At 32.2% G+C, this 25,747-nt stretch overlaps 3 protein-coding genes across 4 annotated transcripts in view; 1 reads left to right on the top strand and 2 right to left on the bottom strand.

Moving 5' to 3' along the window:
* LOC137831492 (uncharacterized protein At5g43822-like) overlaps positions 1-25,747 on the bottom strand; it is an 81,475-nt gene that overhangs the window by 27,165 nt on the left and 28,563 nt on the right. The gene's annotated exons all lie outside the window — the stretch shown is intronic.
* LOC137831487 (6-phosphofructo-2-kinase/fructose-2,6-bisphosphatase-like) lies at positions 2,442-15,220 on the bottom strand. Of its 2 annotated transcripts, XM_068639174.1 has the most exons (23): positions 14,839-15,220; positions 14,677-14,740; positions 11,668-11,963; positions 11,151-11,306; positions 10,041-10,232; positions 9,826-9,921; positions 9,315-9,413; positions 9,158-9,187; positions 8,228-8,281; positions 7,499-7,552; positions 7,341-7,418; positions 7,171-7,262; positions 7,042-7,099; positions 6,885-6,959; positions 6,086-6,133; positions 4,886-4,983; positions 4,358-4,433; positions 4,044-4,106; positions 3,848-3,939; positions 3,634-3,702; positions 3,487-3,550; positions 3,334-3,399; positions 2,442-2,809 (listed from the first exon to the last, which is right to left on the bottom strand). In XM_068639174.1, the coding sequence occupies exons 1-23, from the start codon at positions 15,019-15,021 to the stop codon at positions 2,732-2,734; spliced, it is 2,181 nt and encodes a 726-aa protein (XP_068495275.1). In that variant the 5' UTR covers positions 15,022-15,220; the 3' UTR covers positions 2,442-2,731. The 2 variants fall into 2 exon arrangements, with proteins under 2 accessions (XP_068495275.1, XP_068495276.1); XM_068639175.1 differs by lacking the exon at positions 11,668-11,963 and having other exon boundaries at positions 14,839-14,908.
* On the top strand, positions 19,008-23,267 carry LOC137831488 (pre-mRNA-splicing factor SLU7-A-like). Its single transcript, XM_068639176.1, has 9 exons — positions 19,008-19,223; positions 19,947-20,110; positions 20,203-20,315; positions 20,846-21,265; positions 21,377-21,512; positions 21,611-21,910; positions 22,020-22,236; positions 22,380-22,483; positions 22,747-23,267. Exons 1-9 carry the CDS (start codon positions 19,208-19,210, stop codon positions 22,891-22,893), a joined length of 1,617 nt encoding a protein of 538 aa, XP_068495277.1. The 5' UTR covers positions 19,008-19,207; the 3' UTR covers positions 22,894-23,267.

Raw genomic sequence — 25,747 nt, 5'->3', positions numbered from 1 at the left:
ACCCCAAACTGCCACCATGTAATTATTGTATCATGTCAAGAGGGACCTATGACCTCTTCCCATGCACTTCAAAATTATTGCATACTTCTTTTTCTTATTTCATCATCACTCTACTCATTATTCTCTAATGTGCTTTTAGTTTACTTTCCATACATATTGTACTGCATTTTTAATATTAATGCACTCTTATTCTTATTCTTTCTTTCTTTGATCTCTCTATATTTACAATATATTGTTATAGAAAAAAGAGTTGTCTCTCAAACAATTGTTGATAGTTTGATTTTTTATTACAATTTTCGATCTCAGTCAGAGGTGGAGTACCTACAAAAGACACGTTAAAGTCAGAATTTATAATTTTGTATATAGTGATTGGAGTATTAATTATTGTTTTATATACGTAAACGTGTATTCATACGAATATCAGGTGGGTCAGTATATGACACGATTTTTTGAGTTAATATTGTGATTAAAAGAAGATTTTGTACATATATATTTCGTTTAATGGTCTTAACACGATATTTATCTTTAAATGTTTGATCCGTGTTCAACCTTCAAATAGTGTGTGTAAAGTTCTTCTCGACCACTTACGTAACTTTAATTACTTTCAAGAAACTTAATTAAAAATGTGATACACATAATGATTTGTAAATTAATTATTAAAAAATAAAACAAAAATTGTTTAAATAATATTTTGAAAGGATAGGTTAAGATTTATGTAGATAAAAATATAAGCATGGTAGGAGTGATGAGAAGGGTGGGTTAGGTCTTAGGTTGTGTTGTGACAGTGAGGATGGGGATGAGTTCAAGAATTCATTGTTTGATGGGAGCAGACAACATAGAAGTCAAGATGTAGGTAGATGCTTTGCTACACTCTACTCTTCCAATCATGTCTTTACAGATGTGGCAAAAGGGTATGTATGGAATATTCACAATTCAGAGAAGAGAAATATGATGGGTGAAATAAAAAATAATGAGTAAAATTAATGAGAAATAAAGTCAAATTAAAAACATTTAATTAAATAAAAATAAATGAGAAATAAGATAAACTAATATTTGTCAGATTAACCAAACTCATCATGATGAGAAGAGTGGAAAGGATCTTCGTCATTTGAAAACAAAACAATGAAAATAAGATGAAGTCTTTATTTTTTTAATTTTTTTACCAATTATCTTTAAGAAAGTGAAAAAGGTAAGAAAGCAAAAAAAAATGTTACTTTCCTTTTCTTGGTTATTAATAACTTGAAAAAAAAAATTATTCTTAAATTCATACTTTTTTAATTGTCAAATAATATTTTTCCAAAAGAGAAGGACACATTTTGTTGTATTTAAAAGACCAAATTACTTCTGTTTTTACATATCTCTCTTTTTCATCGTATGAGTATTTAAACCATAGTAAACAAGAGAAAATAAAAATCTCATTTTTTTTTCTTTTTTTATTACTTTTTTTTCATCGTCACATGTGCTGGGAGTGCCAACTGTGTGACACAATAATAGGTGTGAAAACATTTTTCTAAGAAAAAGAAAGATTTTACATCGACTAGAGATTAGAGTCTTTCATTGTATATAAGTGGGTACAAACCTATCCTAGTGAGTATTTGTTGGACCTATCGTGTCACCCGTTATCGGGCCACTATCGGACCACCCATAATATATAGTCTCGGCGTAAGGGGTGTGTTGGAGATCCCACATCGACTAGAGATTAGAGTCTTTCATGGTATATAAGTGGGTGCAAACCTCAACCCTATGAGTCAGTTTTATGGAGTTGAGTTAGACTTAAAGTCCACTTTGTAATAGTAATTAATGAATTGTTTAGAGTTTGAATAGACACAAAATTAAAATAATATATAGAAGTTAGGGATACACGATATATTCTTTTTGTCTCAAAAATAAAAATTCATATTAATTATTGTCATGTGTGAAATTTGTATCTTATTTCTGTATATATGAAGGAGTAAATATAACCTTCATGTACTACTTTAAATATTAACTAAATAATTTTTTATAAAAGATAATATATTAACCTCTAAAAATATCATAAAAATATTATTTTAACGCTTATGATTAAAAAATGAAATCTACATCCCTACTATATTTAATCCATATAAAACTACTAAAGATATACAAACAAAATCAACCATTGATTTAAAATCATTTAAAGATTGCAAAGTACTTTAGTTTAGAGGAGACAAATTCATATCAAAAGAGGAGGGAGATATGCAAAACTGGGAACAATACTCTATTAAAGGACTCAAGGTTTTCAACAGGAGCACTTTTAGAATAAGAAATTAAAAGAAAAATGAAATAAACTTTTACATTTATAAACTAATTCATAAAAAATTCTCTCACATAATATTTTTAACTTATAAAGAAATTCATTTCATTTTTTCAACTAAAATTGTATATAAAGAAAATTGTTTAAACATGTCCCATAATATTAAAACTAGAACATAAATGAATAACATTTATTCCTCCTCCCAGTGGTATTTACAACAACAAAAAAGAATTATCACATTACACTTATAATAGTATGGCGTGTGTATAATATTTGTGAAAGATATGTCATTTACAGTTGAAGTGAAACAATATTGAATTTGAAGAGCATAAATTGCCTTCAAAATGGTAATTTTGAACAAAGTAGTCCATTAAGGGCAATATTACATTTTGCCAATAAATTGAAATCAGAAGAATGGATAATTGGTTCTAAGGGAAAGCATCTTTTCTTCAATTCATTTCAGTCCATTAGTTTATATCTTTTTTCTTGGACACCAGTGACTCCCATTTGTATCTCAATTATCGTATGAAGAGGAACCTGGAAATCACAAATCTCACATTAGATATCTTCACCATATTCATCATCATTCACCAACTCATCATTTATCCAACTGATATGATGAACATCACCAAAATTTGTAAACAAAAAGTAAATATAAGTATAAGAAAGTAAGGCAATATTCATTCCATTTATCAACCAGAAACTGTAGTTTATGCTTTGTAAACTCTTCTGTCTAATACTTGAGATTGTATACATTGATAGAAATGTTTGAGTCTCTCTAGCCATGTTGTAGCACACAAGTGTCTATGCATCAATTCGTATAAAGAAAACTTAGAAGCAATATAAGCCATTGTTCTCCAATCAAATTTGAAGTTCCACTTCCATAATACACTTACCTAGATAAAACTCCAAATCTGATTGGAGAATAGTAACATCAAGACTAATGATATTGTGTTTTCTCCTTTTCTTATCAAGAATTGTGAGGCCTTATTCGTTGTTCTTTAAATATTTGCAACCAAGTCAATTATCTAGTAAACATATATGATAGAAGTTCAGCTAACCTCAATATGCGGAATTTCATTCAAAGGCCTGTCAGCAAAATATGCATATAGTGCCCTCAAAACTGCCTGCAATGAGAAAAGTATTGAAAACGTCAGTGATTAGAACAAGTGAACCATAGAAGCAGGGATTTAGCTTAATGTCTTGTGTACAACCTGATGAGATATCACAACAACAGGTGCTCGTTGTCGCTCAAGCTCTATAATTACAGGTTCTAACCTGTATTATTAGTAAAAATGGAGTTATTTGTATCAAGCAAATTGAAGCAAGGAGCTAAATAATGTTCATAACATAAAATGCACCTTTGAATAACATCCAAGTAAGACTCGCCACGAGGATAACGATACCTAAGCTTGTCCATCTTGCGGGACCTGCAATATGAAAAGAGGGGTGGGATAATAGCCATGACTTGATTATCTTCTAACCCCAAAACAATAGAAGTTTCACACTGTGCTTATTTGATATCTGATATATTTAGCTGCATAAGAAGAAAGAGAGTACGAGTTTGCAACGTACTCATATTCCTCTGGCATGTTTTTCTTGATTTCAGCGTATGTCATACCATCACACACCCCTGCATTTATCTCATCAAGTGCACGCCATTGTATCTAACATATAGATAGTAGGTCATAATGTGTAAACTTGAGAAACTATTTCTTGTGAAATAAATAACACTGCAGTACACAAAAATCAGCTTAAGATTGACACTTACCTTGGGAAACCCAACAATTGGACTTGCTGTCAGAATTGTTCGTTGTAGTGTACTAGTCCAAATCTAGACAACCAGTTACAAAATATCACAAACCATCCATCACTTTAAACTTGCTTATTATACATGCTGTTTAGCATATTCCTATAATCATTGACACCAGAACACAATTCAACATAAATGCTATATGCAGATTTAGCAGACAAGGACTTAGCCATATAAGTGTAGAAGGACAATAGCTTCATGCATAAACTGTTTGAGCATTGAATTTCAAGGAAAATGAAAGAGAATAAATTTATACAGTTGATAAAGCTTACAGAAGCAGCTCGTTCTGATTTGAGACGCTTTCCGACAAACTTAGCAAGTTTCTTCGAATAAAGTTCCCCAGCCTCACTATAACAACAAATTGCATAGAGCTCTAGAATTCAGCCAAATATTAAAATTGAATCTAAAAAATGCCAGATGTCACATAGAAAAGAGAGTACTGAGCCAACAATCAAACATTATAACTATTTTACCATTTCAAACATCCATGAAAGTCCTTGAATTTATTATCTAACAACCCTTTGCTTTATCTTCCCTTGGAAACCAAATGTGAAATTACACTAGAAGTCACAAGCCTTATTTCTACAATTGAAAGGGGTGAGGGGGAGATTTAAGAAAAAGAAGACAGGGAATCTTAAAGGTTTTCAAATAATAAAACCCCACTTTCCACAATGTATTTGCTAATAAAACAAAACAGTGGCCAGATTGTTCGTATACTGATTTATATTCATCAAAAATATCACCCTCAACTTCATATTTACATTGAATGGAAACTTCAAAAACCAAAACTAAGAAAATACCTTATTGCAGTATCTCCTCCAATTCTTCCTCTCACATTATCCTGACTTTCCCCATGTCGAGTAAGTAATATTGGGCGTGGAGTAAGATGTGTATTTACCTGCAGCACATAAATTGAGGTTCATAGAAATGTATGAAAATTAAATAGAAGAAAATTTCTGGCTATTCATAAAAAGTTACCATTGATACAAAGTCTATCATTAATCTAAAATACAAAGTTACCATTTCTGGTTCGTAGATATTAGTTTTCTAAAATATATAACTTTTTCAACTATCATTAATCTTCTATAAAAACCATTTTCATTTCATAACCATGCACCAAGAAAAACATGTCCATTTAAGTCAAATTTAGATTGAGCAGTGCAATAAGCTCAGTAACATTTTTCAGGAAAATACACATGCATTTATGATTGAATATAAAAAACTAGTTAATTAACTTAGTTCCAGCATCCATGGGTTTTGCGTATTTCATGTTCCATAAAGTTAACATGAGTCAACTTGGATATTATATTAGCTACGTCTTAATTATTGTAAACCTCCCTTATGTAAGCATAAAATACAATGGTTTTATTCGATAATATTTTACCTTAATCTGGTAAATAATTCCTAACCCTGGCCTATTAAATTTAATATTTTACTTTCCTGCATCATGTCGCCAGCATTATTCCTAAAACAAAATTTAAGAAATACCTGCTTATAATTAATAGCTATCCATCTTTTCCACAGTCAACAAAAGACACTTTGTTCTTTCTTTCAGATTGAGTAGAATAGTAAGGATTTGAGTTCAGCTAATAGAACTTTGTATTTGAGGAGTTATAAGGAAAGTATCATAGAAATGTTCTCTTGATTTTTAGAAGATTCTGTTCTTGCATCTGATATAAACGATAAAGTCAGACCCTGGCCACTAAAACAAAGCATTGTACCCTAAAATAACCCTGGCTTTTCAAGAGGCCAATTGTGAAAGCTCAATTATGCATTTAATCTCATAAGACAACCAAATTATTTACATCACATAATGTGGGTTAATTTTACGGAACTTTGTACCTTCGAAGGATAAAAGTTCAGAGTGATAGGTCATTTACATTTTGTCAATATTTGGGTCAGGTGAATATATTAATCAACTTAATTGTTTATTTTGTTTGTGCATGTATGTCAATCTTGGACTGTAATTTTGGTATTTGACTACATTTAAAAAAACTTACCAAGAAAAAGACAATTCGTCCAGGAAGATAGCCACTAATATTGTTCACCTAGACCAAAAGACAGAAGTTATTAACAATTAACAAATCAAAGCCAGCAAAACTCAAGGACATGCACACGAGTAAACTATACATTCAATCTCAGCAAGTGTTCACAAAAGTAAGAAGAACCAACCAATTCTAAGACAAGCAAAACGTTCTGAATTAGTGCTTTTAAGTGACCTGTTGTAGATAGCAATACTCCTTTCAAATACTAATTCTTCACAGCACAAGCACATCTTGAATTTTGTGCTTTCAGTCAACCATGGAATAAATAAATAAGACAAAGAGAAATAAAAAAAAGAATATAATGATTTAAAGATATGGGTGAAACTAAACCATTTCAATTTCCAAGATGCTGTGATTAAGATGTCACTGCAACTACAATTTACATCTAGGTTCTATTAGAGTCTGGTAATACTTACTAACGTGACCTAAGTCACTGACTGAACAGAGCCGGTTCCCAAACCAGTTATGTCCAATCATACAGGGAACACAATGAAGGAAAGGGAAAGAACACATTCAATATGCTGCTGAACTACACATATTTTAACATTTTTGCATTTTCTACAATTATCTACAATGCTAATCCCATCACAGATTTCTTGTATGATATTACTTCATTCAATCACTTTCAACTATCAAATAACAGCCACTATACGGACAATAAACTTTCAAATGCAATCTATGACTAGGCAACTCAACAATCAACTACGTAAAAGGATTATGTTTGATGAAACAAAGGAATAAACATTGAGCTTACATGTATTTGTCCACCATGTCCACTGACCATATCAATCATTTTTATGTAAGATCCTTCATTTACAGTTTCATAAACCTGGTGCATGGAATCAATATTATTTAAGGAAAAACCTCAGCTTGGACAGTCATTAAAAGAACACAGTATGGTATACATGTACCTTTTCATAATTGGCTAGACGATTTTTAAAGTCATGCAATCCAGCCTCAAAATCTGGCCTGCAAAAGAAAGTTAATTGCATATGTACACATAGCCATCAAAATATCACAGGTTTTAAAAGAAACATTACTCTTCTGCATAATCAGGACTTTGCTGAATTTTCAGACGAACATTCCTTTCAATTATATTTACATCATTGCATATTGTTTCAAGGAAGATTATCTACAATGAAAACAACTATGGATCAGAAGAGTTCAAAATTAAATATCGTATTCTTATTTCAGTTCCATCTTTGACTACCTTGCATCTTCCTTTAGCCAATTTCATCAGCATATTTCTTCGTTCCTTGCTACTGTTTGTGGCATCAAATATCCCAACCTAAATCAAAATTAAAACTTAGCATAAAATATGAAAGAACACATTAAAGTAACAAAAATATACAATAAAAATGAACTTACCTGGCCACCTTCTTGCATCCAAGAGAACATATCTTCAAAAGCCAGTGCTGCTACCTAATGGCACGTGATATATTAAAACTATGTACACAGAGAAAGGGTCAACGTGGTGTCAACTTTATGAGAAACATTATAAATCAAATATTTGAAGTAACATTATATTGAAGGTTAACACGGTCTAAACATGTTGATGCCTCCTAATATGATTTTTTCTTTTGGTTCATTTATTCTAGATTAGCTGGTTGATCTTACCTTATATTAACGAACTTGTTAAAAATAAATCAGTCTTAGCATTATAACATCAACCCTTGTACATAGAAAAAAGGATTAAACTATGTCAACCCCTTGTTTTTCACTGTCTGATTTCCCATCCTTTTTGAGGTCTTGCAATATGCTGTACTTAACAATCATATAGAATAGTCGAACATGATAAATATTACTTTTATCCAGTAAACAGTGGCATGGATGATTCAGGAAACAAAAACAGTTATTTTGGTTTCCTCGCCCAATGACAAAATAATTTGTAAAATGAAAAAGATTCAAGAAAGAATATAGTCCCATGGAAAGATTCAACAAAATATAGTAGCAAAACAATCACAGAATTTTAAATAATTAGCAATAATAAACAATTATGGCCCAGCATGCAAGCTATAGGTTTTACTAGGTCAGTTATCACAGACTTGCAGTTAATCTACTAAAATTAAATAATAATAAAAAATAGATAAAAACTACCTCATTGCGTGCCTCCATGCCTTCAGGATTATCAGCTCGAAAGAAATCAGCAGACTGCAGAGAAGAATGACATGATTTAGATTGCCCAAGAAAACCTGAGGCTAATGGTGCAAGATTTTGATTTCTAGAACATATCATTTAGAAAGGGAATCATGTTAGGAGCTCCACATTGATTAGGATGAGCTTCCTGATGTGGTACTTAAACTTTAAGGCTCTCTACCTAAAGGTCTATTTTTGGGTTGGGCTCTCCTCCTGTGCTAAAGTCCTAACAATTTATACTTGTTTTGAGTGTTAGTAAGTCCTACATTTTGGTTCCATCAAAAAGGGATGGAACAGAGGAGAACATAATAGAACAGATCATTACTTTCATTTTTTCTGTCTGAATGTAAAATGTTACCTATGCATGACCCTTTGGCATTGTACTCACTTATTTCCACTAGGTATAAAAATCACAAAAACCAGCACCCCATGAAAATCATCATGAAGTCCCTAAGCATCAACAACTGTGGAATTCTCTGTAATGTAAATTCCCTAGCTATTCAAACCAGATTTCCTTCAGACCCACTTAGTCAAATGAGTAATGCTGCGAACATACCCATTTAGGCACAAAATGTCACATTCCTACACAATATTTCATTGGTGGCAGAGCTGGGTCAACTATTCAATTGAATTCCAATTTCTTCTATAGAAACACGTGGGCTATTTCTTTCAAAATTATGCTCATTTTCGTATTCACATTTCTCCCTAGGTTTAAGGCTCACAAATACAAATCAATATCTACCAAAGGGACAGCAATGAAAGAGATAATAAATACGTAAGTGAGACAACATTTCTCTGCAATGATGATAACTTTTGTGCTATTAAATATATGTAGTTATGCAGATAATCATTAAAGGAGAAGGCATAAATGATTTCACACATAAACATTACCTGAATAGCTCCATGCTTAAGGCGACGATACTGTGACATAAATAAATAAGTTTGTTAATCTTCAAAGTTCATACATGACAATTAATGTATTTCCAGCTTATAAATAGGTCACAGTATATTGATTAAATAAATGAATGGTCTTAAGAATGTGAACAACCTTCCCAACATTGAAGTGTTTGGTATTATGACCTAACCAACGAAGATATCTAGTAAGTTTAGCTGCTGTGAAAGTTTTCCCTCGGGCAGGCAGACCCACCTACATTAAAGTAATTTCCAAATTCAAGCTTTTGGCATATATTCTAAAGTAACTTACAACTAGAACTCCACATTGAAGCAATAAAAAACAGTGACCGAGAATTACAAAAAACTATGGATATTAATGGGTAAATAGTGCAGCACAGTAATGAACAATTCAAGAATTTTTTTGATATGAAACAATGAAATATTATTCAGATTGCTCCTAAGCATATACAGGTCAAAGGCTTAAGTAGAATGCATAATGGAAAGGAAAATAGGAAAAATAACATAGAAAAGGAAACTAAACAATATAGAAACTAGTTATCTCATAACAAAATAGAAACAAGGAAACAAATCATCCCATAACAAAAGAGAAACTAATTACCAAGATTTGAATCGGTAACTAAATACTCATCATGCCAGAATAATACCAGGATAATTGCCAAATGTCTATCTTCCTTGGGACCCATCATCTGATCAGCAACAGCTGCAGCAGCAACAGCTCCAGCAGCAGCTGGCATTGAATTCTATCAATAAAAAGGCAAAGGAGCAGAAACATTATTTGTGAAATCTCACAGCATGATAAGTTACTTAACACGCAATAAATTTGAACAATAAACAAGAAATGGAAATCATTTATGCAAACCTTAGTATCAGCAGAGAAAATATTTGAACTAGAAGATTTTACAAGTCTAGGAGATCCAACACCTCTATCAACAAAAAGTCCCTTCTGACTCTCTTGCCTTTGCAGAGGCGAAAATGTTCCAACTGACTTGGATTCAACCATTCCAGAACTTTGAAACATCTTAGATGGATCAGGCACAATAACCTCCATCTCCTGATTGGAACATCAGCATAACCTATTAGATGTAATGAATTACGTGTGGCAGGAGCAAGAGTCAATGTAACTTTTATAATGATGTAAACAAGGAGTTGATTCTATATAATCAGGAATATCTAGATTATATATATATATATAACATTTTTTATTTAATCTCATATTATATCTTTATTATTAGAGATATCAAATCTCCCCTATATATTGTATTAATTCCTTTTTGTTATAAAGCACCCCTATTATCTTAGAAATACACGTCTTCAGCTTAATGTTTTTCTCTTCCCCAGAGTTTAATAGTAACCTAGTAGCTCACTTCCTTATGTATTTCCTCTAAGGTTTGAAGTGCCAATTTTCATTTTAAACATCTCATACACTGTTATTTGTTACTCATAAGGATAAAAAGAAAGGTTTGAAGTGCCAATTTTCATTTTAAACATCTCATACACTGTTATTTGTTACTCATAAGGATAAAAAGATATATATCAAAGAGAGAGAGAGAGAGTCAAATCAAGTAGAGTTAATCATCTGCCTGCTAGTCATAAATCTTATGTAAATACAATCACATATCCACTACAAATACAGAAAAATAAAACTTCATGAGAAAGCATCAAATTTGCACATTATTATAATATCATATTTCTGATAATAAAAAAAACGTAGCGCAGAAGACATGTTCAATCTTGAACCAATTAAATTCTTATGTACATCCAATTGCAGATACATTACAAAAAAAGAGTGAGGATTCATGGTGAAAAAATGAACAGGTTGAAAGTAAGCAGCAAAAATTTAGTAAAGGGATAACAATGGACTGATTTATGTTTTTAATTAGTCAATTATCCTCACAACAATAAGCTGTAAAACTAATAGTTCATTTAGAAAGAATAAAATAATTATAGAATGCAGTTTTGAAAGTAAAACCTTGATGGGAGATGAATAGCTGCCAGACCCACTAACTGGTGACCTCGGATTCTCTGTCAAGTTAGCTAAATATACATGGGCTGTATTTGCAGAAGTTACTGGAGTTGGGACAACATAATGCTCAAGATCAAGTTCCAAACCCACAGAAGAACAATTCTGGACCAAAAAATAAAGTAAGCCTAAATCACTTGAAGCTTGACAATAAACATTGCACGTAGAATCCCCCTCAGATTAGAAAAATACCACAAACAAAGTTGCAATTGAAGATAATGCCTGATTACACATCACATATTGAACAATCAAAGGAAAAATTAACTGGAATATCAAACTGACCAATATTTTTGAACTATTTGAAAAATATTGTTTTGTTTAGAAAAAGGTGAGGTTTAATAAGTGCAAGACATCCCAAATGTGCATACTATCTCAAACCTCAGAACAAAATTAACATTCTGTGAAACAGTGGATTACAAAGAAAAATGAAGGTGCTAAGAAGGATTTTTTTTTTGTTTCATCTTACCTCACCACCTGTCTGAGGTGCTGAATTTATGCTGACATCAGGAATCCATCTCACAGATGATGGACGGAAATTATCCTGATAAGCCCTCCAACTAGCAGCAAGGTCAAATGGAGAAACCCTGTCTGCTTTGACAAACACTTGATACTCAAGAACCTCACCGCTATCAAGCCTAAACAATGCAAGCCTGGCATCCTCTTGCAATGCTCCCCCAACAAGCAGGTGGCTTGGACCCTCCTCAACAAAACAAGGTGCATTGCTGTCCTTGGGCTTCAACAGGAATTTGAAATCCAAGGTTTCTGAAACCACATATAATTCAAAAATCTAAACACCCCTTCAATTTCAGTAATGTCACAATCATGCACAACACAATTTCCATACCTAACTCCTTTCATTCACAAAATTGCCAGGACTCCTTAATTCTGGATTCCTTCTTATGGTAAAGGCAACAAAGCCATTGCTAAGAGTCACGTCATCCTTCCTTTTTTTCCCAATAAACTCTCAATCTTAAGACATTATGTACTATTTTATTAAGCATACTTCTGTTAAGGGGATGGGATATGGAAAAGAAAGGGACAAAGGGTTAATAACATTATTTTTAAATTTTAGTCCCATACAATATACTCATTTTTTTTACCTTTTATCCTTTATTTTTAAAATAGTCCTTTTATTCATTCTTTTGCATTTTGCTTCCTAGTTGCCACTAATTGGTGAGGTGACTACATCACATCTCATTGCACGCACTTCCACAATTTTTATTTTAATATTCTAAAGGATATGTTTGCACGAGTTTCTCCACAAGTACTTCTAGAAGAGAAAAATAAGCAAAAGGTAAAATAATTTTTTCTGTAAGTTAAAATTAGCTTATACATAAATTTAAAATAAAATTTAGAGAACTTACATGACAGAGTTTGTAGAAATATGTATAAGCTAATTTTAACTTATGGAGAAGTTAATTTCAATTTTTCTTCTTATTTTTCTCTCCTGAAAGTGCTTATAAAGAAGTTTGTCCAAACAAACCCTAAAGAAGCTTGATTTTTTAGTCCCTCACTATCTAACTTTTTCCCTTCTTCCAATATCCAGCATCTTCCTACATCCCAGATCCATGCACACATACATATTCATAAAGCAAGAGACAAATTATTAAAATTATAACTTTTGAATGCAAAAACACTTAGAAACCGCACATGTAACTCAAAGCAAACAAAGCAAGGAAAGGAAACAAGCATTATCCTGATTGTAGAACAACCAAGCTAAACCCACACATAATTCAAAAACCAATACCTCTTTAATTTCACTACACAATCAAGAACAACACACTTTCCATAACCAAAATCAATTCATTTCCCAATATTACTAAGACACCTTAATACGGTGATGGAAACAAAGCCATTGCTGAGAGCCAAACATTTCTTCTCTCCCCCCCCCAATAATCTTAACCATTATCTATTGTTTTACTCAGCACACTTTGTCAAGTCAATGTATTATTAAAAATGAAAAAATATATACTTTACACTGTCATTCAATTAGAAACTGACTATATGCTTAATTTGTGGACTTTTATGATAACTTTTTGTCCTACATGGTTTCAGATTGATTAAAAGTGTAAAACATTTTTAAATTGACAGTGCATAGAAATGAAGCTGATTAGAAAGTGCAACATTTGAATGGGAGGAATAAGAGAGAAAAGTTCTATATATTGAGTCATCAATCAGAAATCTGTTAGTGTACCACCTAAAAGAAAAGCCCGCAGACCACCATGGACAAAAGACTTTATCTTAGAATAGGATTTTGTCGGTTATTTAACCCTTATGAGCTGTATATGTTGGACCCTTTTACTGCAATCCTACCCAGTAATATACGTAGGACTACTTTTACAAAATTAGAGCAATGAAAAATATCAATTGTCTATGTACTTTCTTTACTATCTTCCCTGCAAAGCATTTCCTTCTTAGAATATAGTAGCAGTCGCCTAACAACTTTGGTGCTTTCATAGTTATTGACATGCCTCCCAAATCTTCATCCAAGGATCCTTATAATCCTCTCAAAGCCGTCCATGAGATGCTTACTTCCTTACAAACTAGCTTGGAGGCCCAAGATGAGCATTTCTTGCTTCTAACAAACCTTAGACAACCATTATGAAATTCTCCAAGCTTTCATTACCTCCCTCACCAACCAGGTTTTTCCCTCTCTACTACCTATGCTATGACCCCCACTTCGCCACCCCAGTTCATCATCGTCACTACAATACAACCTCTTCACCATTATGCCTTCTCCAAAATATTGGCCTATCCTTACCTCTCACCACAACCCCACTTACTATCTCCCCATGGTTAGTCAACCCCTACCTCCTCCACCTCCTTCCTGTAATGTTACCACGACCATTGCCCCTTTTCACCACTCACCTCATGCATCCTTTGCACCCCTACTTCCTCGACCAACAGCCACAAAACCTTTTCCTTCCTGACTATGCCCTTCAACCCTCTTCACACACACCCTTTCTCCTTCATTCCGCTCTCCAAAACTGCAATTAGTGGCTTTTGGTGGCTCGGAACCTCTTGACTATTCATTTCAAGATGAATAGTTTTTTTCCCTTCATCACGTTCCTCTTGAACAACGCCTTCATATGGCTTCCCTCTATATTAGCAGATGGCTTAAATAGAAGCATCACAATTCCCAGTTTACAACTTAGGATATTTTCACTAAGTCTCTGGAAAATCGTTTTGGCCCCTCCTATGAAAACGACCAAGCTGAACTCTTCAAGCTCTAGCAATATGGTTCAGTAACTGACTACCAAGCAGATTTGAAGAAAAATAGTAATTGTGGGATTGCCCCATGAGATTATACTAAATTGCTCTTTATCAACTTCTACAAAATCTACTTAAAAGTATTCGATAACGTAATTTATGATTGAATTATAGTATAAAATTGATTTTACTGGATGACCATCAAACTAAAAGAAAAAAACTGGGAAACAGAGACAGAAACAAAAGACAGAGTAAAAGGTATTACCGTGATTAGGAGGGACAACAAAGCTAAGTTCCCACATTGACACCGATTCCCGCTCCATGAAAAGCTAACACCAAAACCGAAAAAGGAATGAGAAACAAGGAAAAAGAAGACATCCCAGAAGAAAATGATGCGAAATGAGAAAAGGGCAGGGACAAAAATTACAGCTTTGGAAGGATCCCAAGAGCCGACGAGAGGGAGAGAGCCATAAACGTGAGGAACAAGGTCTCCAGTGAGCTTGTGATTCTCCATCTTGAGAGAGACATAGAGTTGTCCACCCGCTTGGTCGAGCCTGTCACTCTCTTCCTTGCCCCCTTCCTCCTCGTCCTTCGATGTCCCCGTTCCCATATCTCTGCGCTAATCCTCCTTCGATGATTCTGCAAAAGCAAAAAAGTGTGTTTGAAAGTTGTTGTGGTGTGTGTGGATGTGAATGGATTAATGGATAGGTAGAAGAAAAGGGATGGGTATGTAATGTGTTGGGTTTGGTGTGATATGGATAAAGAGTTTTGGGAATTGGAAAATGAAAATGCAAGAGAGAGAGAATGTCGTGTGTTGCTCTTGGACCTTTTATACCTCTCCCTTTCTTCTGCTTTTTGGGTGTGCCACTTTTTTTTGGCTATGTCTATGTGATCAGATCACATTTACACGTGTTACTCAACGAATTGCATCTTTCTTTGTACTTTTTGTTTTCACATATGTTTATAATTTCCTTTCTAAGTCGCACCACAACCAGTAAGTCGTTAGGAACTGATTCTCCCTGAAAAAAAAGGTATATTTTGATGCAGATTCTCCGTCCTTCTTTCATCATCAAAAAATAAATAGTATATACTTATTTTTCATCCATGAATAGTGTGATAAACTATCATGAAATTACTTAGATCAATCAACATTGTCAATGATGAACTCACTGTTCAATTGGATAAAGGCATCCCTTGTTTTTATCAAATCAAGTGCATGTATTTAATTCTACTTACAAGGCCGCAGTAGCTTTAATCAAATCACTTCTCTTGCTAAGTTTTCATCTTCAAAATCTGTATGTCTCGGTAGCTTCTTGTTCTTTGGAATTTCAGTCCTGCTGAGTTCTCATTTTTGGATGTGATAGGTGGGAGTATTTACGTAGGTACTTATGTAGTTAGTTTTAGGGAATTTTTTGCACACGTTTATTCTCGAAATAGGTAAAATTTTAAAAAATTATCATAATGTATAAGTCCTATCAAAGTGGTATGACTTCACTTGAGATTTGATTACACAGTTTAAATACACGGTAAGTTTTATGTATTTTGGTATTTTTTTTAAAATTTATTCATTTTGACAATTAATAAGTGAAATTAAACCTCTTTAGTAAAAGAATCTAATTTTAGTTTGACTTTAACAATCATTTCAAAAAAAAATTAAGAAGGAAAAATGTTCCTTTACTTATAGTGGATCATGTCCTTTCTATATTATTTTGAGATTGATTTGTACTTGTGAGCTTTTTACAAGTCCAAATATTTTATGGCTCATAGTTTATTATGGTATTAGTGTGATAATTTTGGTTAGTGTCCTGATTTTGCTTAAGTACGATGTTATTAAGTATTTTAGGGAGGGATTCACGTGTATAAGTGGGGTCAAGACTCAAATACCTTTGATAATGCGTGGTTAGGTCAATAAATCCAATGTAAAACTTGTAAGTACTTAATAAGTGACCGATAAAAAGTCTTCCTTAACATGTTATTCAAAAAGGAGTATCACACTCTTGAAGAGACATCTACTTTACTCCTTGAAGGTTATTTAGAACTGAGCTTAGGTTGGTTGAGCGAGATTTGTACAGGTCAACTTCCTATAGGGAGTTGATAAACACTTTCATGGAGCTCCTCTCGGACAATGTTGTCGAGAGAAACAAATAGGGAATAAGGTGTCTAATGAGGGCTCTTTCGAAGAAGAAAGAGAGGTTTAAAGAGGAGTTGGCGGAATCGAGGGGCTCTCTACAAGAGGCTTTGAATGCAAACACTTTGTTGGGAAACAAAGTGGAGACTTTAGAAGATGAGCATTCTTGTTGCGATCTCGTTAAGCAGGCATTGCTAGAGAAGGTGGTGAGGTTGACTGCAAAGCAAAAAAGGCTCCATGTGGAATTGCAAGCAAAGCCTGACTGACATGACTTTATCTCATCATGCCGAGCAGATTTGGAATGAGTGGTTGAAGAAATACATACAACAGGCTCAACAATTTGTTCTTAATTAGCATGAGCTTGGTTTTTTGAAAGCTCCATAGTAAGTCACGTACTTCTACAAGATTCCTATCAATCCGGGTGACTTTGATGTTGAACGAGAAGTTAGTTCTCATGAAGGAAATCCTAATGAAGATGAGGGAGTTTCTTCTTCTAATGCTGGTAGTGGGGATGTTAATGGTATTGGGAGCGAGAATGTGATTCCCTTAGAAGGTCTTTTTGTATTTTTGTTGGCAATGCTTGACTCTTAACCGTGCGATTGTGGGTTCGAACCCCATGGTGGGGTGCCAAGGATGTACTTGGAAGTTTGTGATAGCCTTAATAAAATCACTTCTCTTACTAAGCTTTAATAATCAAAATCTTGGTAGTTTCTCGTCCTCTAGAATTTCGGTCTCGATGGGTTCTAGTACTTGAAAATCTCAGTTTCAATAGGTGAATGTACTTGCAAAGACACTCCAACGGTCAAGTTAGTTTTAATTCGATCTTAATAAAATTTTCAAAATAATTTTTTAGAAGGAAACAATGGATTAAAAATTTGATTCAACCCATTGATTTCACTTAAAATTAAAACAATAGATTAATTCAAATATTTAATTTGTTAAAAACATAACAAATAACAACATTATAAAAATGAAGATAATTCAATATGTTAAATAACATGTTTTAAAATACTAAACACGGTTATATAACTTTTTAGTTTTAGTTTTAAGTAATTTTAACATACTGAAACAAAATTTCAATTAATTGAAATTTTTTTAATACTGACAATAAGTTATAGATAATTTAAAAAAAAATATTTTAACACTATTCTTGAATTCTCATGAATTATTTACCTTGATATAAAGAAGCATACAAACTATAGAAATATACAAATCCTATGATACAAGGATATAATCTTCAATATGATCTTCATTCTACAAATGGGATGGATTCATCAAATACAAGTTTTAACTTCACAAACTTTAACAAAGTAAAAAAGAAAACATTATTCACCCTGTACAAAAACAAAATATTCAATTTTTAACGTTTAGTACTATACAAAACTCAATCTCAAATTAATTTAAAAGTTTTTAGGATATTTTTTTTAATTAGATATCTTATATAAAATTATTACTAGATATATGATTTTTTAACCATGATATTTAAGAGTATTGATTTTTCCAATTCTATTATGGTATAATAGTGTGATTTAGATGGACACTTATCTATAATTGTGTTTGGATAAGATTTTCAATAATAATAATAATATATAAAATGACCCTGGTGTAAAATATATTAAATGAATAGTAATTTTAAGATTATATATTTTATTTAATTTGTTTAAATTTTATTTTATGATTAACCAGCTAAAAAAAAGTGATGAAAATATTTTTAACGATTGCTTTTGCATTTAAAATAATCACTTGAGAATATCATAAACAAATTTGCTAAATGGTTCCTTCAAATAACCAATCTAAAAAGGATAACTATAGATATACAAAATTAAAAATTAATCACAACTGGATTCTTTTTACATATTTTATCTATATATTTGTAGACTCAATTATTTAGTTCAAACTAAGATAAAAGATCTAAACTAAAACATTTATTATATTTAAATAAAATATTATTTGTTAAGAAATTAGCTAATAGGTAATAAATATATGTTAGTAGGTTTTTTAATGTTGTTTTTATAGTATAATTCATAGTTCATTTATATTTATACATATTAAAACATAATAATAAATTTGTATATAATTTATTTATTAAAATAAGAGAAAGTTTAAATTATGAACATATCTCTTTATTTGACAAATTTTCAATATTAAAAAATATTTTTAAAAAACTTTTTTATATTTTTAAAATATTCAATAACTCTATAATACAAATCGCAAACAGTAATCCAAAATTGAGAATAATTACTTGAATTAAAAAATGGGTTCTTTGTTGTTTTTCAAATTCAAATTTCTCTAAATTTTTTAAAAATCAAATTTTCAGTTTAAAATAAATAATTTTTAAATTTATTTAATTTTAATATTATAAAGAATAAAATTAAAAAAATAAATTGTGTACAAAAAAAAGGAAATCCCCTCTATATATTTTATTTTATTTAATAAATATGTAAGATATCTTTTATTTAATAAAAAGTAAGATTATTTAGTTAAGAGTCTTTATATATCTATATAAAGAAGTGAAGAATAAGATTATTATCGAGATATCATCTATTCATCTTCAGATTCCTTCAGCAACAGGAGAAAAGGATTCGCTGCAGAAATACCTAAATCAAATTAACTTTCGATTCTTCTTCTTCGTTTCCTCTTTGATTTTCAATTCTGCGTACTTCACACCATGGCAACCGCTTCAGGTACTCCTTTCTCCCGTCCAATTCCGACATTTTCATTTTCTAGGGTTTCTGGACATTTTCATTTTCTAGGGTTTCTGATATCAGTCCCACCTTAAATCGTTCGTTTCTTATTTCGTTTTCCTAAACCTGCTGATTTCTATGCGCTACTTCAATGTTTTGATTCCGAAGCGCTCTTTTTATTTCTATTTTTTTTATTCGGGATTGGCTGTTGTTTCGTTCATTCATGTCCAGATCCCAATTTGATCCCAATTCCATACTCATCATGTTTTGATTTAATAGATGATAGAAACATGATGGTATTTTTGGCAAGGTTTAGAGAGCATGCGGGACTTTTATTTATTTATTCGGGATTTGCTGTTGTTTCGTTCATTCATGTCCAGGTCCCAATCAGATATCATTATTCAAATCTATTAATCGATACTCATCATTTTGAATTAATAGATAAAGAAACATGATGGTATTTTTGGCAAGGTTTAGAGAGCATGTGGTATTTTTTTTTTCTCATATTAGTTTGGTATTGTTGGCAAGTATCCGAATTGGGTAGGGACGTGTACAAAATTGAAGTACTGTTTGCTTCATAGATCTTAGGTTAATTGGTTTGCGACTGTTTGCACCATTTTTCATTTTTTTAAAATTTTAATTGAATTTTAAACATGACTATGTTTTTCTCAATTTGCCTTATATACCTCAATGTTTTTTAAACTTGTTTGGCATGAATTTCAGTGGCATTTAAGTCCAGGGAGGACCATCGCAAACAGATTGAGTTGGAGGAGGCCCGGAAAGCGGGGCTTGCGCCAGCTGAACTTGATGAAGATGGAAAGGAAATCAACCCTCATATTCCCCAGTATATGTCATCTGCACCTTGGTATCTTAATGCTGAGAGACCTGTAAGTGTGTCTACTTTTTAGAGTTATTGAGATCGGTAGGAATTTGTGGTGTTTGATATATAAAAATTAACTTATTCTTTTGTCCCTTGTAGAGTTTGAAACATCAAAGAAAATGGAAATCTGATCCCAATTACACCAAATCATGGTACGATAGAGGTGCTAAAATCCACCAGGCAGACAAGTATAGGAAAGGTGCATGCGAAAAGTAAGTCATCTTTATTTGTCAAATATTTGAGCACTTCTGTGTTTGATTTATACACTTTGTATGACAAACAACTTGTAAACTCTTGAATTAACTTGTACTACTTATTGGTTTTGAGATAATAAATAAAGATCACATTTACTTGCTGGTAAATTCTCTTTCAAACTAATGAGATTAAGTAAACACTCGCATGATCAGTTGATTTTCCTCTCGAATTTAAGAGGTATCCAGGTGTAACTTTTGACTGGGTAATTGGTGCTGCTATTCAATGTGTATTTTTGGTTTTCGAAGTCTGAATATTTTAATTGGTTTTTGTACTGTTATTTAAGCTACACAATAATGCATGGGAGTGGGACTCTATTTAACATTACAGATGACTTAGTTGTTTATGTTTTTACGTTATAACTTCATTACTTACGAGTATGTGAATATGTTATTTGATATGTTTGGTTATTAAGACATTTTTTTAAATATTATCTTTCAAGCCCTGTAAACTACATTATTTAGTGACTACTCCAATCTTCTTGTTACAGTTGTGGAGCTATGACACATGATTTGAAGTCATGCATGGAAAGACCACGAAGAGTGGGAGCAAAATGGACAAACACTCACATTGCCCCTGATGAAAAGATAGAAACTTTTGAGCTTGACTATGATGGCAAACGGGACAGATGGAATGGTTATGATGCGTCAACTTATGCTCGAGTCATTGAGAGATATGAAGCTAGGGATGAAGCACGAAAGAAGTACCTGAAAGAACAACAGCTTAAGAAATTGGAGAAGAGCAACCAAAATGGTGAGGAAGAGGCTGCTGATGCTGCAAGTGATGAGGATGAAGAGGAAGATGATCTAAGGGTAGATGAGGCAAAGGTTGATGAGAGCAAACAAATGGACTTTGCGAAGGTTGAGAAGCGTGTACGTACAACAGGTGGTGGGAGTACAGGAACTGTGAGGTAATTACCATCATTTTATTAGATGTGACCAATTTAATTGGTCTATATTCAAGGTTATCTATTTCATTATTTATTTTAGATGAATTGAAGCTGAAATATTTTTTCCCTCAGGAACCTACGTATTCGAGAGGATACTGCAAAGTATCTTCTTAATCTTGATGTCAATTCTGCACATTATGATCCCAAGACCAGGTCCATGCGTGAGGATCCACTTCCAGATGCTGATCCAAATGAAAAGTTTTATTTGGTATGGTCTCTATAATATTGAAACACTTTAACTTGTTTCTAGTGCTACATGTAGTCTTGTATTTAGATATTTAGATTGAACCTGCTTTTGTACTGTAGGGTGATAACCAATATAGAAATAGTGGACAAGCTTTGGAATTTAAGGAGTTGAACATCCATGCTTGGGAAGCATTTGAAAAGGGACAAGATGTTCACATGCAAGCAGCTCCATCACAAGCTGAATTAGTCCATAAGAGTTTCCTTATCCGGAGTGAGGAGTTGAAGCATCAGACAAAGAAAACCATTATTGAGAAGTATGGAAATGCTGCTGATGAGGACAAACCTCCCAGAGAACTTCTGCTGGGCCAAACTGAAATGCAAGTTGAGTATGATCGTGCTGGAAGAATAATAAAAGGCCAGGTGAGATGCATTCTAAATCTGTTTAGAGTAGCGTTTGTAATTTTCTTATAAATCTTAAATATTCATGGTAGTGGGACTTTAATTGTTATTTATGTGATGCTTCCAACAGGAAGCAGCTCTTCCCAGGAGCAAGTATGAAGAAGATGTTTACATTAACAACCACACGACTGTGTGGGGCTCATGGTGGAAGGATCACCAGTGGGGCTTTAAGTGCTGCAAGCAAACAATACGAAATAGCTATTGCACTGGTGCTGCTGGTATTGAGGCTGCTGAAGCTGCAAGTGATCTTATGAAGGCTAACATTGCCCGTAAGGAGGCTGCTACAGGTTCGTTCGCTAACAAACACCACATCTATGCTGTGTCTCTACCCCTACCTCGTTTCTTTCCCATTTCTGTAATTACTTTTTGTTTGATTGTATTTAGCATGTCTTTATTTTATTAATCATTATTTTTTTTGATGAACCTATAGAGGATGCTGCACCTGTGGAGGAGAAAAAGTTCGCTTCATGGGGTACTGATGTCCCAGATGATCTAGTTCTAGATGAGAAATTGCTTGCTGATGCACTCAAGAAGGTAAATCTCATTTGATCGGGTTTGTACTTGATGTTTGTTAGTGTCATTCTGCGTCGTAATTGTACCCACTGGAATTAATTATATTTTTTGCCAATAGTTCTGTCCATCTTAATTTACCAAGGACACACGACATATTTAAAAACTATATTTTGTATATAATTTCTTGTAAGAAATATGGCTTACATCATGCATGTTCGTTTCTTGTGTAAAATATATTTTTGTGGAGCATTTAGTCATTTGATGTGTTTTTCTGACTTTCACAGGAAGATCTAAGGAAAAGGGAAGAGAAAGATGAGAGGAAACGCAAGTATAATGTCAGATGGAACGATGAGGTTACGGAGGAGGACATGGAGGCGTACAGAATGAAGAAAGTACACCATGATGATCCAATGAAAGATTTCCTGCACTAAGCTAATAGCCTTGGAGGATGTTTTTGATGCATTGCTTAATCACTTCTACTACTACCTTAGAAATGCTGGTTTTACTGGCAGTGTAATATTTTATCAACCTTAAAAGGATGTTTCCTTTTCAGTGATATGTAAAATGAACAGGAATTTAGCGGGTTGATGTAAAAGTGTTAAAAATTGCTGTGGATAAATAGTAATGGTGTTTAAAAGTTATCTTTAAAAAACTTGCTTTATGAAACACAAAGCCGAATATAATTACGGACATATCAATTAAATGTGTAGTCAATTTATGTGTAGTCAATTTAGGATTCTCATATGTGACCATTTGAACTATTTTGATTAATTTTGGGTGATGATACTAGTATTGCCAATTTTCTCTTCTTGAAATGCAAACTGAATGTCTTTGGTTCATGAAGAAGGCCTTGGTGGAGGTGGTGCTTCTCTAACTAGTAAACTAAATATGCAAATTCTCTCAACTTTATCAAATGAATGAAAAAATTAACTCATGATTTATTAAAAAATAAAACGTGTGTGATTGCATCTAACTCTTTGATTTTCAACTTAACATTCCTACCCCTAGTAAAAAGGCTATATATGAATAACAAAACTGTTTATTTCTTGAAAACAAAGTCTTCGCATATAACTTTTCTTCTATTAAATCTTCAGAAAGTAACACTCAAATTCAATTGCTAGAAATAATGAGAGTCTTTCATATCCAATGCTTCCACCGTTTATCTTTATAAATAAGATACTAATTTTAGTATTGTTCTCTTATTTGTTTGAACTAACTGCTTCATTTTTTTTTTATATCTACTACTCCAAAAGCAATTTAAAGTTAACAGGGATAGGTTTTGTAATTCATTTTTAAAACTAAAAAAAAAAACACTTCTCTTCTTGAATATGATTTTCACCCTTAATGTGGGCGGTTGACTTTTCTATTTTTCTTTGACAATAATTTCATAATGTTTCATTTGGATATCCATGAATCATGTCCGAGTCTTTTTTTAAAAATTATTTATTATGCAAAAGGAGGATTTAGTAATCTATTATTTTGCATGATTCTTTACTTTTAGTTTTACTTTTGAAATATCAATTTAATTACTTTTTATGAACAAATAATCTTTTGTAAAAAATGCTTTTTAGAACTTATTTTAAAATATGTTTTTAAGTTTTTTTTAAAGTATATTGACTTTTAAAGAATATATTAATAATAAAATTACATTAATAATATTTCTTGTGTGTATGCTACCAGATTTTTATATATTATTTTGAGTGTAGTTTTCAAATCATGTAGTCATAATTTTCGTTCAAACTATTCAATTGAACAGAAAATGTATTACTAATAAAAATATAATGGAAAGTAGATATTGATTTTAGTTTTTATACTATATTTTATATGCTGCGGAGGAAAGATTATAAAACTAATATTGATGGAATAGAGACAATTATCCATTTTACTTATTGTTTCCAACTTTTAGATTTTTAGGAAACTATGTTGGTATGTTGATTGTGATTTCTTTTCAATTATTTGTACTATATTTTATTTAGGGTTCTCGTACAGAGATCAAGAATCTCATCCTGAACTTTAAATTTATAGTAGTTGATGTAATATATATATATATATATATATATATATATATATATATATTTTGAGACTAAGATCATCTCGACAACCTAAAACGATTAATTAGTTTAAATAATGATTAAAAATTAATTAATGTTTTAATTAATCTGTGTTGTCAGGTTAAAATGGGATTAATTTAAAAAAGTTGTGATAATCTAAGATTAATACGAACAATATTTTCACTCATGAACAACATCAATTTCATCATCTAAGTGGTTAAACCTGATAGCACAGAACTCATAGTGATCTATTTTATCGTTAGTCATGAACATCGTCATTCTCAATATTTCTACTTAGGCCAGATGAATTTCTTGCATCATCTATGCTCATCCGTTTTTCTTCAACTTTTAGAAATCCATCTTATTCAAAGTCACATTGGTCACATCATCCCTAACTTTACAATTTTGTAGAACTCCCTATCAATATTAACTTCAAAATATTGATAAATTAGAAACATAAGGAAACTTGTAGTCATACGTAATGTTTTACTTCAGCATATGATCCTTCATGAAAAAATCCAGTTAACATTGACTTTAGTCATGATGTAGTACATCAATACAAGATCTTCTTTGATCAACACAATATGATTTCTCCCTTGTGGTGTGAGCATCCATGCAATAATGAAGATAAAAATATTTTCATTTATCTTGAGACCCCAACATGAATTCAAACTTCTTAAGCAATTTTTGAAAAATTAAACCTTGTTGAAATCCTCAACATCACTGGTGTTTCCTTTACCAACTTATGGGATTACAGTCCAAACATCTGGAGTAATGATCATGTTCACACATTTCGCATGAGACCTTAAAGTCTCTCCTTCAAAGGTTAGATTGGTGAAGAATGCATTGACAAGATTTGGAAAATGTTTCCAATCATTTTGAGAAACCGCTCCAGTTTGAAAGAAGATAAAAGTAGAAATTTGTTAAGGAAATTCTTGTGAATTATGATCCTTGAGAATGCCAACCACATTATCCCAATGATTAAAATGTTAGGATGTTAATGTCTACTTTATGTGCATGCTTCTTACTTACATCAATTATCTTCGGTGGAATATTTAAACTCAGTTTTACTGAAGGTAAGTTAGATATAGTAACGTTCCTTTCAAAGGATTATTTCAAGTTTTATGCAGTTTCATAAGTAACCTATTGCAGTTTCAGTTTTCCACTCTTTTTTTCCTTTTACCACTTTCACTAACGTTGTGTTTACACTTTGCATTTTGTTAAGGTATTCAAC

This window comes from Phaseolus vulgaris, chromosome 6, assembly GCF_000499845.2.
Source record: "Phaseolus vulgaris cultivar G19833 chromosome 6, P. vulgaris v2.0, whole genome shotgun sequence".
Classification (NCBI taxonomy): domain Eukaryota; kingdom Viridiplantae; phylum Streptophyta; class Magnoliopsida; order Fabales; family Fabaceae; genus Phaseolus; species Phaseolus vulgaris.
The sequence above is the reverse complement of the archived record's forward strand: the minus strand, read 5'-3'. Positions and strand labels throughout refer to the sequence as shown.